At 38.0% G+C, this 19,372-nt stretch overlaps 1 protein-coding gene across 3 annotated transcripts in view; it reads left to right on the top strand.

Annotated features, from left to right (window-relative positions):
* INTS4 (integrator complex subunit 4) overlaps nt 1-19,372 on the top strand; it is a gene marked incomplete at both ends in the record, with an annotated part of 112,956 nt that overhangs the window by 30,678 nt on the left and 62,906 nt on the right. For 2 of the 3 annotated variants that reach the window (XM_084228916.1, XM_084228915.1), the window contains 4 exons: nt 7,565-7,750; nt 8,455-8,505; nt 12,888-12,976; nt 13,917-14,037. In XM_084228916.1, the coding sequence (XP_084085042.1) occupies nt 7,565-7,750; nt 8,455-8,505; nt 12,888-12,976; nt 13,917-14,037 (447 nt within the window). The remainder of the gene's footprint in view (nt 1-7,564; nt 7,751-8,454; nt 8,506-12,887; nt 12,977-13,916; nt 14,038-19,372) is intronic. The other variant, XM_084228917.1, reaches the window with a different exon arrangement.

Below are 19,372 nucleotides of genomic sequence, written 5' to 3'. Positions count from 1 at the left end.
TTAACAGCACAAGATTCCTTTTTCTCAAGTCCTTGCCCACTTGTTTCTACTTTTTGATATGTTCTCACAGGTGTGAGGTGGTAACTCATTGTGGTTTTGATTTGCATTTCCCTGTTGATAAGTGATGATGAACATTTTCCGTTGTCTACTAACCATCTATATGTCTTCTTTGGAGAAGTGCCTGTTTAGTTCTTTAACACTTTTTTGGATTGGGTTATTTGTTTTCTTTTTGATGATATGCATGAATTCTTTGTAGATCTTGACTATCAGCCCCTTATTAGATGTATGATGAGCAAACATTTTTTCCTATTTAATAGGGTGTCTTTTTTTCAGTGAAAGTTTCTTTCACTGAGTGGAAGCTTTTTAATGTGATGTAGTCCCGTTTGTTTATGTTCTCCTCTGTTTTTCTTGCTGTTAGAGATGAATCTAAAAGAATCCACTGAAGTCAATGTCATGGAGTATTATACCTATGCTTTCTTTTATTTATTTTATAGTTTCAGGTCTTATTACATGCATGTCTTTAATCCATTTTTAATGTTTATATATAGTGTGAGATAATGTTCTAGCATTATTCTTTTGTATGTGGCTGTCCAATTATTCCAACACCATTTGTTGAAGAGACTTTTCCTTTTGCCAGTACACATGTCTCCATTGTCATGCATTATCTATCAAAGTGTTGGTTTATTTCTTGGCTATCAATTATATTCCATTCATCTCTGTGTGTATGTGTTATTCTAGTACCATACTGTTTGAATACTATAGCTTTGCAGTATAGTTTGGAGCCTGGGGGTGTGATACCATTGCTCTTCCTTGTGTCAGGATTGCTTTGACTATTTGTAGTCTTTTATTGTTCCATATGAATTTCAGTAATGCTTATTCTATGTCTTTTTTTTTTTTTTTTAGTATTCTAAGTCTTTAGAGAATGCATTGAAACTCGGATAGGGATTGCATTGAGTCTGTATATTGGTTTGGGTAAGATGGCCATTTTAATAATGTTAATTCTCCCAATCCATGAGCAGGTAATATCTTTCCAGTTCTTTATGTCTTCTTTTTCTTTTTATCAATGTCTTGTAGTTTTCAAAGTACAGGTCCTTTGCTTCTTTTGTTATATTTACTCTTAGGTATTTAGTTATTTTATATGTGATTGTAAATGGGATTGTTTTCTTGATTTCCTCCCTTCTAGCATTGGTAGGATACAAAAATCAATACACAAAATCAGCTGTATTTCTATATGCAAATAATGTTAGAAGAAAGAGACACAATCCCATTTACAATTACACCAAAAATCATGATACTTAGGAGTAAACTTAACAAAGAAGGTGAAGGAGCTATGTATTAAAAACTATGAAACTCTGTGAAAGGAAATAAGACACAAAGAAATGGAAAGATATTCTGTGCTCATGGATTAGAACAGTTAACATTACTAAAATGATCCGATTACCTAAAGCAATTTATAGATTCAATGCAATACCTATCAAGATACCAATGACTTTTTTCTAGAAAATAAGAAATTATAAAATTTATATGGAATCACATAAGGTCCTGAATAGCTAAAGCAATCTTGAGTGAAAGGAAGAAAAATGGAGGTATCATACTTCTTTACTTCAAATTATACTACACAACAGCAACCAAAATAGTATGGTATTAGAACAAAAATAGAAACTCAGACCAGTGGAATAGAACAGAAAGCCCAGAAATAAACACACACAAATATAGATAGTTCATTTTTGGCAAAGGAGGAAGACCACAGTGCAATGGAGAAAAGGTGGCCTCTTTAATAAACAGTGCTGGGAAATATGGTTGGCCTCTTGAACAAAGGAAATGAAATAAAATACATGCTTAACTCCATACACAGAAATTAATTTAAAATAGATTAAATTTTTTCACAAGGATGATGCTGAGGGAGGGAGGAGCACAGGGGACTGAGGTGATGGTGCACGGGTGCATTGGTGAAGGAAACTCTATGGTGACTACACCTGAGGGAGTGGGGGGAAGCAAATATTGTTTAAAAATGAACAATGATGTAAAAAAAAAAAAATTTAAAAAGACAGCCTCCCTGGTCACACAGGGGGTTGAGACACAACCTATGAGGCTGTGCACAGCCACTGCAGCATGAGTTCAATCCCCCAGCCAGCCGGGAAGGTGACCCACATGGCGCAGCAGACCGCTCCTGACTCACCTGCTGCTCCCCTCAGCAGTGTATTTCAGTCAGTCTGCCTGTTCTGTTCCCCGGTCTGTCTCTGGTGAATCCTCTCCCCCCCTCCACCTCTGGCCTGTACCCCAGTTCTTGTATGCATAAATAAATAAATCTTTAAAAATAAAAAAATTTTAAAAAGGAAAAAAAAAGATGATGCTGAAAGTAAATAAGAAAGGCCCTTACCCCTACCAAAGCCAAAACCAAAGCAAAAGCAAAAGCTTTGAAGGCCAAGGAAGCAGTGCTGAAAGGTATCCACAACCACAAGAAAAATAGCAGCACGTCACCCACTCTTTGGAGGCCTAAGAAACTTTGCAACACGGAAGGCAACCCAGATATCCTTAGATGAGTGCTCCCAGGAGGAACAAGCTTGACCACTATGCTATCATAGTGGTAAGTTATCATATCATAACTTCCCTCAGCCATGAAGAAGATGAACGACAGTGCACTTGTGAATGTCGAAGCCAACAAGTACCAGGCTCTCTGACATTGATATGGTCAAGGTCAACACCCTCATCAGACCTGGTGGAGAGAAGAAGGCATATATACAACTGGCTCCTGACTAAGATACTTTTGATATTGCCAACAAAATTGGTGTTACCTAAACTGAGTCTAAATATATTTTTTTCACCATAAAAATAAAATAGATTAAAGTTCTGGATAGAAGAACCGAAACCACAAAGTACTTGAAAGTACACACTACAGGACATCTACCACAAAGATATATTGGGGACTTAAACCCAACAACAAGGGAAACAAAAGCAAAAATAAGCTACATCAAATTAAAAAGCTTTTGTACCTCAACAGAAACCATCACAAAAACAAAAACAACCTATGGAATGGGAAAAAATTTGCATATCATATCTGAGGAAGGACTAATCCCCGAAATTTACCAAGTTTTTACACAACCTATCAACAAAAAACTTAACCCAGTCAAAAAATGGGCAGAAGACCTAAGTAGACAGATTTCTAAACAAGACATTCACATGATGTACAGGCTTATTAAAAATTGTTCTACATCAAAAAAAAATTGTTCTACATCAAAAAAAAATTGTTCTACATCACTTATTATAGGGGAGATGCAGATCAAAACCACACTGAGATACCACCTCACCTCTGTGAGAATGGCCCATATAAAAAAGAATGGAGCCAGCAAATGTTGGTGGCGTGTGATGAAAAAGAATCTCTCATTCACTGTTGGCGGGAATACAAGTTGTTGTGGCCCCTGTGGAAAACAGTATGCAGATTTCTTAAGAAAATTAAAATGGGAAATCTGTACAACCTGGAAATACCTCTGTTAGATATTTATCAAAATAATATGAAAAATCTGATACAAAAAGATTTCTATACAGCAATGTGTACATAGCACTTTACATTCCAGGGGTGATGGGGGGAGAATGGAATAGCACACAGCTGTGAATAGATGAAATAGTGGCATTTGGGAAAAATGGATAGAATGTAAGTTGATTATGTTAAATGAAATAAGCCAAAAACTAAATGATATTGGATGGTTTCACTAATCTGTGAATATAAATTAAAAGAAAAAAGACAGGCAAAATATGGTCACAGTAAATCTTGAACTAATTGAGAGAATATAATGGTTACCAGAGGGAACAGGAGGGAAGGGAATAGGAAATAAGGGAAGGAGAGATTGTGTATCGGCACTGGTGGTTTGATAGGGGGTGAGTGGAATATGTGTACATATAGAGGAACAAAATATGACCCCAAAATTAAAAAATAAAAAAAACCCTCATTCTACTCTTTTCTTGCTTGTTGGGTTACCTCTGAGAAGTCATTGTAAGCCCGATGTGGGTATCTTCATAGGCTGTCTGTTTGTTTTTTCCCTAGCTGCCTTCAGTAGTCTTTCTCAGTCTTGAACTCTTGTAAATTTTGTGACTTTCTTTTTTTTTTTTTTTTTATAGAGGCATGTTTTATTTATTTTGTTTTGTTCGTTTGTTTGTTTTGTTTATACATGCACTGGGTACAGTCAGAAGCGCGGGAGGGTGAGAGAATTCACCAGAGCCACAGCGGGGAGCAGAGCAGGCAGAAGGACCAAAGTACACTGCTGAGGGGAGCAGCAGGCGGCAGGAGAGGTCTGCGCGCCATGTGGGACCCTCCTCCGGTGGCTGGGAAGCAGCCGGGGATCGAACCGGCCCCGCAGAGGCCGCGGGCAGCTTCGCAACCCAACGCTCAACCGCTGCGCCACCGGGGAGGCCCAATTTTGTGACTTTCTTGGCGTAGATCTCATTGCATGTAGATGAACAGGTGTTTTCTTAGTTTCTTGTACTTGTGTATTTAATTCCTTCCCTGGGTTTGGGAAATTTTCCTCTATTCTTTTTTGAATTTGCTCTCTGTATTATTTGTGCATTGCTATCTTCTGAGTCACTGATTCAGTCTTCCATTTTGTCTATTTTATTTCTGTAGCTTTCTCTTGAATTTTGTATCTGCCCTATTGACTTATTTACATTCTGCACCTTGTTATTTTCTTATTCAAAGCTTCAATTTCAATCTTCTGTTTATTAATTTTATTTCTCAGGACATTCATTTTTCTGAGTTCTCTTATATGTCTTCAAGCAGCTTTTTTTGTGTTTCTTTTTTTTCATATTGGCAATTTTGTACTCTATACAGGACAAAAAGATCATCCATGTCTTTTTGGTTGGTTTCTGGAGATTTCGTCTCTTTCTGTGGTGATATATTGCCCTGAGTACTCAGTGTACCCTTTGTTGTATTTTTCCATCTCTCCATTGTTGACTTGTTATTTTTTGTCCAAGTGTCTTAAGGATGTAGATCTTCCACTTTTCCAGTAGATGGCACTATATGTTAGGGAGATCTAATCTGCAGCTGTCTCTCCTGGGGGTGGGGAAGGGTCTGAAGGGTTTTGTTGTTAGTGAATGTGGTGGTGGGGGTATATAGTTCATGTCTGTATTACCACTGATAACCCTCCTGTCTGGGTTTCAGACCACCTTCTTTGCAGGCTTCAGACAGGGCTTTCAGTGCAACTTCTCATCTTTTCAAACACTTTGCATCCCAAGGGTGGTGGGGGAAGAGATTTGTGCCCTTTTTTGCTTTGCCTTCTTCGTTGGGGGCCCTGTCCACTTGGCTCATCCCAGCACTTTTGCCCATTATCTCCCCTTGGTTAGGTTCTCAACTCTCCCTAGGTCTGCCTATCCCAGGTGTGTGGGTTTGAACTGCCTGTGCTTCTTGACACCCTCTTTTTGATTAGAGTTGAATTTCCTTAGCATCTCTCCTGTTGCATGTGGTCAACACTGGTCTCCCATGTCCTGGAGTGCTGTAGTTTTGCCCCAAGCCATAGGATCCTTTGAGTCCAGTGCCTTTCTAGACTACTTCAGATTATTCTCCCTGGAATGCAGCTGGGAACCTCTGCTGATGTCATGATCCCCACTCTTGGATATCTCGTAAACAATGTTAATCTTGTTAACATTGTCCACTTTTGTTTTTTTCTTTTCTTTAAATGCCATAGATTTATTGAAGTAACTTTTGTCTTGCAGAGTATTATACATTCTGAATATGATTGCTTTTTGGTGTTTCTAAAGATAGGCATTTTAAATTTCTAGAGTTTTAAATTTCAAATGCCATTCACTGTTTTCACACCAGTATCTTTTTTTTTTTTTTTTTTTTGTGGGACCCTCGCTGGCTGCCGGGGAACTAACTGGCGCTGCAGAGGCTGCGGGCAGCCTTGCAGCCCAATGCTCATCCGCTGCGCCACCAGGGGAGGCCCCACACCAGTATCTTTTAAACTGAGTATCATGATCCATTGGTGGGTAATGCAGTCATTTTGGTGTTTGTTTTTTTTTAAGATTTATTTATTTATGCATATAAGAGTTGGGGTACAGGCCAGAGGTGCGGGGGGTGAGAGGATCCACCAGAGACAGAGTGGGGAACAGAACAGCAGACCGACCAAAGTACACTGCTGAGGGGAGCAGCGGGTGAGTCAGGAGAGGTCTGCTGCACCATGTTGGCTGCTCCCTGACTGGCCAGGAATCGAATTCGCGCTGCAGTGGCTGCAGATAGCCTCATAGGTTGCGTCTCAACCCTTGCACCACCAGGGAGGCCCCATTTTGGTGTTTTTTAAAAAACAAAAGATAATTCAAATGTCAGACTATATCACAAGATTTATGGGTAGATATTGTTTTGTTAAACTTTCTGTATATATGTATATATTTTATGTAAAATCTATGTTGTAAAATAGTGAATATTACATTCTCTTAAGTTTAAATTTAAGAAGTTTAAAAAACTGTTTCACACCATATTATTATCTACTGTACATCATTTCATTAAAGTTCCTATTATTACTTAAGCGAATAACTTACTTCCATAGCATTGAACTTAGTATGAGAGAGATAACTGACAATTTCTTTTTAATGATAGTGAGATAGCTAAAATGAAAATATTTAATAATACTAAGTGTTGTCAAAGATGTGACACAACTGGAACATTTAGGCATCACTGGCGGAATTTTAAATTAGTTAAATTAGTACAAGTGTTTTGGAAATCTATTTGGCAGTATCTTCTTAAACTGTACAAATCATGTTCTGTGACCAAGCAATTCCAATCCTAAGTATATATCCAACAGTAATGTGAGCAAGTACACCAGAAGCCATATTCAAGAATAATTGTAGTAGAAGTATTCTGAATAGCCCAAAACTGAACATACCCCAAATATTTATAAACAACAGGAATGATTAATGTATTGTATTCACAAGTAGAATGCTATACATTAAGCTATGAAATTGAACGAACCATTGCTATATACCATACTATGGATGAATCTCACAAATATAATATTTATTAGGTAAAAGAAGTCAGACATTATTTGATTTTATAAGTGCAAAATTAGGCACGGTAAATCTATAGGTTTGAAGTTGAGATAGTACATAGTTTTGATGGTGAGATAGTAGTTACTGGGAGGGGGCACAAGGAGGATTTCTGGGGTGTTGTGTTCTGTTTCTTTATCTGTTTTTGGTATATGTGTATTCCTTTGTGAAAAATTTAATTGTACATTTAAGAATTGCATATTTCTGTGTGGATGTTAAACTTTTTTTATAGATTTGGTCTTATATTTAAATTTGATAGCAAATAAAATGCATTTAGGGGTCATTTTTAAAGTGTTTACAAGGCAAAGAGCTTGCTGATGGGAATACAATGATGAACAAATGAGAATTCATCTCCTAAGGACTCATGATTCTTTTTGGAAGATACATACACAAGTAACGTGACACTTGGCCAACTGTGATGAGAATGTAGTGTTTGAAATCAGCCTAAAGTTGATATGATACAGTACTTTTGTTTCTGGTTGTTTATTTTTAAGATATCTCAGTTATGTCCTGTTGTACTCTTTTCTTTTTATAGCACCTGACAGATACCTCCCATGGTGTAAGAAATAAGTGCCTGCAATTACTTGGCAATCTTGGTTCTTTGGAAAAAAGTGTTACAAAAGATGCAGAAGCCCTAGCTGTCAGAGATGTCCAGAAAATTATAGGGGATTACTTCAGTGACCAAGACCCACGTGTCAGAACAGCAGCTATAAAAGCCATGGTAAACTAAATGGGGACAGTTTTGTTTGTTTTATTTGATTATTTTAGTTCATGGCAAAAGCTACCTGGGATACACTGAATCCCACAGGATATACCTTTTACAGGATATACTTTCAGGAAGGCATTAATGGCCTCACAGAGCTCAAAGGCACAAATTCTTGTGTAACAGTTCTGCTTTTCTTTGGACTTACCTGGTAGTCTTCCTCTGTATTTCTGAAACATGGAAAGTGCCTTCAGATTCCTGGGAGGGATGTGACTTGGTATGATATTGCACCTTTTAAGTTCCAGAAATATATAGGTAAATGTTACCAGTGAAGGGGGGAGTGCTTTTCAGTTAACCATTTCTTTCTCAGCCTCGTTACTATAATTTCATATTTTTCTGATATTCCCTTGGAACATTTCATAGGTTGGATTTATTAAGTGAGTGCTTTGAAAAGTCTTTAATCAAGTTTCTTATTTATATAACATGACTTTGACTAAAGGGAACCATTTTAATATTAAGCATATTGGGGGAACATATGTGAGGTTGTGGAGACACATTGAAAATAGGATCTTGGACTGTGATGGAAGTGTCCACACCTGATGGGAGAAATCCTATACTGTTAAAAATATTAACCAGGAAGAAAAACAATGGTACTTCATTCAATAAAAAAGACAAATATTCGTATTTATCCCCAAACACTTAAACTATGTCTTTTTGTCTAGTTGCAGCTCCATGAAAGAGGACTGAAATTACACCAAACAATTTATAATCAGGTACCTTAAATAATTACTCTTTGGAAGTGGGGGAAAAGTATCATGAAACTGGGGGTGGGGGGGTCACACACTAATTAGAATGTGAAAAAGTAGGTCTTCAGCTGGCTAACAATTATCAAATTATTAGGGTAAATATGAAGATTTATTCAAAACCTACATTCTGAGAAGAGAAATGGGGATATGTAGTTGAAAGTACTAGTGTATGTGAACTTTTAGGAATATTTAGGTTTCTCAATATGAACACCCAAGTCCACAAAAAAAATTGCAATGTTTAGAATAAGGAAAAAATTTCTGGAGCATGACCAATACCATGGACTCAAAAGAAAAGATACCACATGATTGTTGTAGTGTTAGTAACAAAAAGTCCAATGAAGTTATAGTGTCACTAGAAGTTTCCTAGCCAAAATGTCTTTAAAGGTGGTATTTCTCATATAGAATAATTGAATGGCTCTAAAGATAAGCAATCTAAATCCATGCTAAAGGACCAGATTTTGTTAGCCTCCCAAGAGTGGCTTTATCTTACAGAGGGAAATGATAATTAACTGAATTCAGGTGGCTGATCTATCAACCAGGTTTACAAAACAAAGGAGAATTGGTTCAGAATGATTGTGTTGGTGTGTACAGAAACTCCTCTCCCTGTAGGACAACTGTAGGAAGCCAAATAATTAAAGGAAACTTGGACTCAGAGGACGAAGGTTTAATGATTCAACTGCTTAGTCACATAAGACTGTCCGTTAACTAGGCAAGCAAGGATGAGGGCCTCAAGGGAGTGAGAATGGAGTGGTAATGGAGGACCTTAGATGAAAGGTAGAATTAGGAGCCATAATGAGCTCAATTTGAATTATGTTGAGTTTAAAAGGTTAGTGGGATACCCATGAGGAATATATCAATTAGTGATGAAGATGTGAAGCTCAGGAGAGATCAGAACTGGGGGTGGATGTTTGGAGCTAAATCCCCAGCATCTAGGGGTTATGGGGATACCCAGGGAGAGTAAGCAGAATGGAAGAGATATGGAGGTGACCTTGGGTAATGTTCAACACTTAAGAAGTGGACAGAAGAAAGTCTTGCAGTGGAACTGAGGAGCAGCGAGGTGGAGGAGGAGGAAAATACATTTCAGACAGGCTGAAAGAGTTCTAGTCAACAGTGTCGAATGCTCAAAGGAGACAAAGTGACCATTAGTGAATTTGAAGAGAATAATTTTATTTTAGTTTTTTTTAAATAATAAATTTTATTTTTATATTCCCCCATACAATTGCAAATGCCCCATTCTGACCCCAATCCCTCCCCTCCCGGCACCCAACCCCCAAAAAGTGTCTCTGGTTCATAGTTTTTTGTTGATTTTGATTTTCACTTTCTTATAGTTATTCATTTTCCTGGTCCCTTATTTAAGTTTTCTAGATTCCTGCTATGAGTGAGACCATCCGGTATTTTTCTTTTTCTTTTTGGCTTATTTCGCTGAGCATGATCCCTTCCAGCGCCATCCATGTTGCTGCAAATTGCATGTGTTTATCTTTTTTGAATGCTGAGTAATATTCCATGGTATATATGTACCACATCTTCTTGATCCAGTCATCTATTTTTGGGCATTTGGGCTGTTTCCAAAGCTTAGCTATTGTAAACAGTGCTGCTATAAACATAGGGGTGCAGGTGTTCTTTGGAATTGATGTTTCTGTGTCCTTTGGGTAAATACCTAGGAGTGGAATTGCTGGATCATATGGAAGCTCTATGTTTAGTAGGTCCAGAAATCTCCACACAGCTTGAAGAGAATAATTTTAATTGAATAATGGAGGTCGACAGCAGATTAGGATCAGTTGAGGTGAGACAGTTTAGCACTGACTATCCACTATTCTTTAAAGAAACTTCGTTATGACTGGAAAGCAGGATTAAAGGTGAAAGTAGGGAACATAAGATAAAAGGAAGCCTTCTTGTATTTTTTTTTCCCAAGATTTTATTTATTTATTTATTTATATAAGCACTGTGTATAGTCAGAAGCGCAGGAGGGTGAGAGAATTCACCAGAGCCAGAGCGAGGAGCAGAGCAGGCAGAAGGACTGAAGTACACTGCTGAGGGGAGCAGCAGGTGGCAGGAGAGGTCTGCGCGCCATGTGGGACCCTTCTCTGGTGGCCGGGGAGCAGCCGGGGATCGAACCGGCGTTGCAGAGGCTGCGGGCAGCTTCACAACCCAGCGCTCAACCGCTGCGCCGCCGGGGAGGCCCCCTTCTTGTATTTTAAAGGTAGTTGTTAAGTATGTTTATATGTTGAAGGGACAGTGTCAGTATTTTGAGAGAAAATAACTGATGGAAGTGACAAAGGGGGATAAATGATAAAGTAAGTTCCTAAGGCAGAAAATCAGATTCATGAGCTGATTTGCCCAACAGAGATTACCTAACACTGATTGTACAATGCTGAGTGTTAGAATTCATACTCTAACATTCTCTTGAGTAAGGTGGATGATTAACGAGTAAGTAAACCAGGTAGTTACAGCATTTGAATAGTGCTGTGAACTAAATAAATGGGGTGCTATCCTAGAAAACCACAAAGAGGACCTATTTTGCGGGAATGTTAAGGGAAGGTCTGTGTTAGGAAGTGATGGGATCTGTAGCAAAAGCAGAAGGAACAAGAACTAGAAAAGACTTACCAAATATTGAGAACAATGTATGGAAGAATACAGGTATACTTATGGACCAGCTGAGAGAGTTTGCGCTGAGAACCTTGATTTTCTCAAGTAAGCAGTCACAGCCAGAAGTCTGGAGCTCGGGGCCACCTGTCCCCACCAAGTGCCAGTAATGTGGAGCTAGGAATTGAATCTTTTAGATGCACTTAATCAGACAGCTGGTGATCTGGAAGATGGGGCGTTAGCACCCTAAAGAAACTCTCGTATCATTTCATTTCTAGCTGGCTTTTTGTAGTGAGTTCAACAAAGATAGTAGTTCAGCAAAAACAGGCTTTACTGCTGCCAGGAGGCCCTGATGTCCAGCCCCCGGAGTTCCTTATCACCCTCCTGGACACCTGGCCTCAAGGGCATCCCAGTGTGCTGAGTCTGGTCTTCAGATAGCCCTGGCACCCGCACTTCTCCAGATGTGTCCTTGAGCTCGAAAATTCACTCAGAGTAGATAGGCTATAAACTGTGTGTGTGTGTGTCTGTGTGTGTGTGTGCACGCACAGATTTCTTACTATATCATGCATAGTGTCCTACCCACCTCTTTCCACCCCCCTTCCTAGCACCTTTAAGTTGGATAGGGATCCTGAGGAGATGGTTAAGAAAAGCTGCTTTGGGGAATGGAAACAGGAGTGATTTCCAAGGCAGCACCAATAAGGTCTGCGATCATGTGCCACCAGTGTCCTAGAGGGTTTGGCCTTTGTCAGTGCTCTGCAGTCCCATTGAGGAGTAGAGAAGCCCTTATGAGCTGTAGCAGAAATCTGGAGCTATTGTGTATGATGTGCTTTCAGTGCTAGCAGGAGTCTAATGTAATGGAAGGGTATGGAGCAAAAAGGTGCTTCATTTAGAGAAAGAGTGGTATTAAAGCAGTTGTTCTTAACCAGGATGATTTGGCAATTATTGGAGATATTTGTGACTTGCAACTGTGGGGAAGAGGAGAGGGTGCAGTGCTACAGCTTTCTGGATAGACTCTAGAGATGCTGATGCACAAATTGGTACACAGGACAGCTCTTCACAGCAAAGAATTACCCAGTCCAAAATGTCAGTGGTGCCAGGATTGAGAAACCCTGCTTAAATGGATAAGTAGGCTAAGTGGGAATGTGATGAGTGAACTCATGGAAATGGAAGAGCTGTTGTAGCAACATGTTATGGATAGAACATGGAATGCAGGATTTTACAGTTGCAGAAATGGAATAATTCTGGGTGTTATGGAAGTCCAGGGTGTTGCCATGACTGTGGGTGGAGTAGGGATAGTCCGTTTCAGACCAAAATAAAATTCTGGCTTCTTTCTGCAGCTTAGCATTAAAACTGTTCATTTATTTAGAATGGTTGAGTTTTCAAATGGACCGTCAATCAGAAAATTGTGCTTTGATTTTACAGATAGAGAAAAATCCCAGCTTTCGTGTTTGAATCTGTGAGAGCAGCCCTATGGGCTTGCAGAAGACTTTGCTAGGGTTGATGCTATTCTAGATAGCTTTTTGCTGTCTGTCAGTCTGCGGTTCTGCTTTCATGCATAGGGTGGGAGTGTGCACAGTCAGAACACAGCCAGCGCAGCTGAGATAGGCCAAGAATTCTTTGTTGGACAAAGGTTCAAAAAGTTAAAACCACCCACAAGTGTTTTGATTGGCATGCTTATCCAGCCACCCCATCTTCATTTTGAAAATAGTTTGAGCATCACCTAGGAGGACACAGAACTAACAGACTTTTGGAATCCTTGTTTGCAGGCCTGTAAATTGCTCTCTGATGACTATGAACAAGTGCGCAGTGCTGCAGTCCAGCTCATCTGGGTTGTCAGTCAGCTCTATCCAGAAAGGTCAGTGTGGGTGTCAGCCAGCTTTTGTTCAGAGCTAAGCCATTTCTCTCTCCTCCTCCATGCAAAAAGCCCACCTCCAGAAAGAAATGTTGGCGAGATCTTTGGAAGACAGTGAGGAAGAGAGGAAAATCAAAGACCCTGATAATGAGGATGACCGATCCTTGCTTTTCAGCTCTTCCGGAAGATTCCTGTGCACCCTGGCAGAGAGAGTGCATTCACATGTCACATGCATTCACATTCCTGATCTACAAATGGAGAGATTGAACTTTCTAAAGTACTTTCTAGCCCCTCACTCCCTTTTTATTTATTAAAACTGTTTGGGGCTCATTTTAATTCATACAAATGCCAGGTAAGATATCAGGTGAAGGAGTTTGAGATCAATGATCCCTTATGTATTGTTTTTCTGGTTAAAATATTTTCATAGTAATTAAATTCCTTCTATGGGAAAATAGTGTGTTTATTTCCTCTTCATTAAACTGCCTGCTGAAATTGGAAAGCCAGAAAGTAAATAAACCTATAGGCACCAAAAACAAAAACAAAAAACTAATTGAGAATGGCTTCTTTTTTTAGAACCTAATGTGCAAGTATGTTTTATATTGATTAATGCTGAGATTTACTATATTGACAGCAATGAGATTATAGAAGAGAATAAACTTAAAGATAGAAAATGCTCTAGCTTGTTTTTGGTATTTTCATAAATCTTTGAGTCTTTGTTGGGTTAAACACTTTTATTCAAGACACTGAAAATTTGCAGTGCAGCTGAAAGCGTTAGTTCAGTACTCTCGGAGTAATTTGTCTATTCTGAAATGTGTTTCATCATTCTAGGGTTTGAATTATTCAAATACCATTTCTGTTTGTGCCCATTTGTCATTCCCAGTTTATTGGACCTTGGCTTTAGCCTCATTTTTTATCATCTGCGGTTCCTTTTCTTTTCATTTAGCATTGTCCCAATCCCTTCTTCTAATGAAGAAATCCGCTTGATTGATGATGCTTTTGGAAAAATTTGTCACATGGTCAGTGATGGCTCCTGGGTGGTTCGAGTTCAAGCTGCAAAGCTTTTGGTAAGTTGAACTTTCTTTAATAAACATGTTGCCTGTTAGATTTGCAAAGATTTTGCAAAACCAAAGGTAGGAAAGTGTAACCTATTTTTATAAGCCCTAATATTTTTTTTTAAATAAAGAAATGACTTGCTTTCCTATAGATTAGTTTTTTAAAACTCAAAGAATTTTAGTTATAATCCTATTTAACCTTGTTAACATCCAAGATAGCCAAGGCCTAGAGCAAAAGAAAAAGAATAATGAAAGTAGTTGCTACTATTTGCAAAGCACCTATAATGGCCTAGATACTTTCCTAGAAGGCCACTTACATAATCTCATTTACTATTCACGGTAACCCAGCAAGATACATATTATTGTTTTCATTTTCCAGGTGAGAAAACTAAAGCTCTGAGAAGTTAGGTAAATTATCAAATTTGTATAACTAGAAAATTGTAGAACTACCTCACTTTTAGACTGGTATTTTCCCACTGTTTTGCCTTTGGAAACTCAAAAATTTTTAACTTTTCAGAGATAGAACTGTCTTATGGAAGAGGGAGTTTTAGTATAATACTCAGATTTCTTGGACAGGTTCCTCGAGCCTAATCTCAGTTTCCTCATCTACTAATTGGGTTATAATATCTCTCATATTTACCTCACAGGGTTGTCATGTTCAAATAAGATGCTGTGAAAAAGTTTATAAATTGTGAAGTATCATACTATATGGGGTGGTGAAGGTGGTTTTGTATATAAATATATATGTGAAAATATATATATATATATATATTTGTATAAATGCCACAGCAGCAGAATTCAAAATTGTTTTTGAATACTTTCCTTTTGAGGGCCCCTGACTCTGCCACTGTTGGTGAGATTGTTGGCAAAATACTTCTGATTTGACTACTAACCACAGACCCAGTGATAGCCCTAGTCCTCTCACCAATCCCATGGCTGCTGAAACCTTTGTGAGGCATTTTCATGGAATAATGAGGAATTTGAATGATTTCAGTTTTTCCTGTATATAGATAATATTGCTAGTCTATATTAGATATAGACTTATATAAGCCAGTTGTTTATTGATTTTGTTTTTGAATTCACATTTAAAAGTTTTGTGTGTTGGCTTATGACTATTTAAAAATTCAGAACAACTCAATCATTAGATTGTTTGAATTCCACATTTGCTGAGCAGCTACAGTATGCTGTAATGTATATGTTTGAGGGGAATGTTGTAGAGGAATAATTCAATGATATACCTTCATCTAAGCTAGCTGTTTATTTTTTTTAAAGATTTATTTATTTATGCATACAGAACTGGGGTGTAAGCCAGAGGTGAGGGTTTGTGTGAGAGGACTCACCCGAGAGAGTGGGAGCAGAACAGGAGGATCTACTGAAATACACTGCTGAGGGGAGCAGCGTAGGAGACAGGAGAGGTCTGCTCGCCGTGTGGGTTAGTTAGCTCCCTGGCTGGCCTGGGCTGGTGATAGCTTGACAGCGTGGTCTTTAACCCCTGCGCCACCAGGCAGGCCTAAGCTGACCATTTAGAAAAGTAATCCTTAAAGCAGTGTTATTCAAAATTTCCAGGACCTGAAATTCATTTATATAAAGCTATGTGAATAACAAATTGTATGAGTGAGCTGCAAGTTTCTACTTAAATGATTGTAACTTGAGTCAGGTTATAATTCAGTACTCAATAGCTCCAAATTTTATAAGTAATTATGTTTGTATTTAGAAAGTAATAATATAATCTTGCTAACAGTAATAATTGTTATTGTTTATAAAGTTCCCAGTCTATAACTTTTAGTCATAAGCATAAACCTATACATGCACACACATGCCCACCTCCTTACACACAGGCACATATGCATATATATGTAAATACATACACTCCTATACATACTCACATTTTATAATAGTTTTTAGTTCTTTTAAACTCTTTGGGTGGGGGGAGTATTATATTATTCATTTTATACAAAGTAAGGTTTTAAAAAGTGATATGTCTAAGGCCACAGAGATAGTAAAAGACAGGTCTGGACTTCAGACTTTATTATTTAAAAGTCCATGTAGAATTCTTTTCCAGTGAGGGTAGTGGTTGTACAGCTGAGACTAGTTTACTAGTTCTGCTATGCAAGTTAAGAGGTAAAGTTCCCTAATTCAACACTTACGTAGACAAACTCCTGCTCAGGTTAACAACAGACGGTTTTTTTTTTTTTGTTTGTATGTTTTTTTTTTAAATAATAAATTTTATTTTTATATTCCCCATACAATTGCAGCCCCCCCATTCTGACCCCAATCCCTCCCCTCCCGCCCCCCTAAAAGTGTCTCTGGTTCATAGTTTTTTGTTGATTTTGATTTTCACTTTCTTATAGTTATTCATTTTCCTGGTCCCTTATTTACGTTTTCTAGATTCCTGCTATGAGTGAGACCATCCGGTATTTTTCTTTTTCTTTTTGGCTTATTTCGCTGAGCATGATCCCTTCCAGCGCCATCCATGTTGCTGCAAATTGTATGTGTTTATCTTTTTTGAATGCTGAGTAATATTCCATGGTATATATGTACCACATCTTCTTGATCCAGTCATCTATTTTTGGGCATTTGGGTTGTTTGCAAAGCTTAGCTATTGTAAACAGTGCTGCTATAAACATAGGGGTGCAGGTGTTCTTTGGAATTGATGTTTCTGTGTCCTTTGGGTAAATACCTAGGAGTGGAATTGCTGGATCATATGGAAGCTCTATGTTTAGTAGGTCCAGAAATCTCCACACAGCTCTCCACAGTGGTTGGACCAGTTTGCACTCCCACCAACAGTGCAGAAGAGTTCCTTTTTCTCCACACCCTCGCCAACATTTGTTGTTGCTAGTTTTTTTAATATGTGCCCATCCCTTTTTTTATTGAAACAAAAAAAATCAAATATTTGGGAATAAATCTAACAAAAGAGGTAAAGGACCTATACAAAGAAAACTATAAAACACTGTTAAAAGAAATAGAAGAAGACACAAAGAAATGGAGAGACATCCCCTGCTCGTGGATTGGAAGAATAAACATTATTAAAATGGCCATCCTTCCAAAAGCAATATACAGATTCAATGCTATTCCAATCAAAATTTCAATGTCATTCTTCAAAGAAATAGAACAATTATTGATGAAATTCATATGGAATCACAGAAAACCCCGAATAGCCAAAGCTCTCCTGAAAAAAAAAGAAGGGAATGGAGGCATCACACTCCCAGACTTCAAACTATACTGCAAAGCCATAATCATCAAAACTGCATGGTATTGGAACAAGAACAGACATACAGACCAATGGAATCGAATAGAAAATCCAGAAATAAACCCACAGATTTATGGTCAACTAATCTTTGACAAAGGAGCAAAGACTATGCATTGGAGCAAAGAAACTTTGTTCAATAAATGGTGCTGGGAAAACTGGGTCGCTACATGCAAAAGAATGAAGCTTGACCACTACCTCATACCATACACAAAAATCAACTCAAAATGGATTAAAGAACTAGACATAAGACCTGAAACCATAAAATATATAGAAGGAAACATAGGCGAAACACTACGTGATTTGCACATCAAAGACATCTTTACAGACACATCACCCAAAGCAGTGATAGTAAAGGCAAAGATAAACAGCTGGGACTACATCAAATTAAAGAGCTTCTGCACAGCAAAAGAGACAGTAACAAAAACAAAGAGAAACCCCACCAACTGGGAGAACATTTTTGCACCCAACACTAATGATAAAGGACTGATCACAAAAATCTGCAAAGAGCTGATGAGACTCAACAACAACAAAGAAAATAATCCAGTCAAAAAATGGGCAGAAGAGCTAAAAAAAAAAACAACAGATGGTTTTTAAACCATATATTCATCAATTCAGCAAAGACTGAGCATAGTCTGTGTCTTCAAAAGAGCAGAGAGTCTGGAAGCTTTCCTTTCTCCCTTCCCCCTCCCCCCCTCCTCCTTCCTTTCCCTTCTTTTTCCCTCCCCTCTCCTTCCCTTCCTTCTTGACAAAGCTTTAGACTTAAGTCCATTTGCACACACACACACACACACACACACAAAATCAATCGTCTCCATTCTCCTTGACTTATATGATAGGATGAAAAGTTTCATATGTGAGCTATATCAGAAAATTCAAAACCATGTACAATCATGGCTTTCGGTTATCTGTAACTGCACCAGAGGGATGAAGGAGTTTGATTTCCAAGTAAGCAGCTCTATGGGGCTGTTCAGAATACAGTCACTACTTTGAAATTAAGCATGGAAGTGGGCATTCTATCTGGAAGATGGTCCTTAGTTTCATGAGTTCTTCAAAAACTGTTTAATTTCTCTTATTTAATAAAAATTAAACCTTACTTACAAGCCTCCAAAAGACTTTGACCTTAAAGTTTATGTAATTTTCAGACAGATTGTGCTGTTTTGCCTAAGTTTGCCCAAGACTAGTCTTTCCTGGGCAAATGTTTTAGTCAGTGGTAGTTATATGTCTCACATATTAATCCATGTTTTGTTTTAATTTTTTGTCTGTTTCCTTTTTTATCACCTAATTGGATCTTTAATATGGAAATAAAGAGTATACAAACTTTTGTTATTTACTAATTCAGCAGCCTTTGATCTGAAAACAGATTTGACACACTTAAATACGATTGTTTTCTTAGTGTTATAAATATAGGTTGAGCCATGGTAGTAGCACATTTGGTGAAGTTTTACCTGAATATACTTATCTTGATTAAAGCAGACAAGAATGTAGCTGTCTTTCTGATTAGAAAGAGGCAGAATTCATTATCTTTTTAATCTACATCTGTTCCTCCTGTGTTTTCATGAATGATGTCATCATCTACCCAACTATGAATCCAGAGCCACTTGGGAATTCTTTCCCTAAATCCATTATCCACTAAGTTATTAATTCTACTTTGTTAACACCCCTTGAATCTGTTCCATTTCTGTTTCCAGTGGATCTTCACTGGTTCGGGTCTCACCATTTTCAAGTGGATTAGTCTGCTCTGGGGTTCTTGATGTTTATGGATTTAATGGAAGGCCTCAGTTATCATTCGATAGCACTGAAAATCTGTTACAAGTAAAGATGTTTTTTGAGGCCTGAGTTTGAAGTAACCCCCCTGTGTGCTGTGTTGAACTTGGCTAAAAGGTACTGGGACTATGGATTAATTTACTGTGAAGCCATTAAATTTACATTCTTTGTAGAAAAAAATAAGTTTCCTTTTAAAAGCCAACTGTTAACACTGGTGGTAACACTAAAGTGAAGGGAAGCAAACTTGAAAATTTATAGTTCTTATTCATGAAGTTGCTGTTTGGGATTTAAAAATGAATGCTAGATTTGGTGTCAGCTGAGATCTGTTTAACA

This window comes from Talpa europaea (assembly GCF_964194135.1).
Source record: "Talpa europaea genome assembly, chromosome: 1".
In the NCBI taxonomy this organism is placed as follows: Eukaryota; Metazoa; Chordata; class Mammalia; order Eulipotyphla; family Talpidae; genus Talpa; species Talpa europaea.
This window is presented reverse-complemented; position numbering and strand designations above follow the sequence as displayed.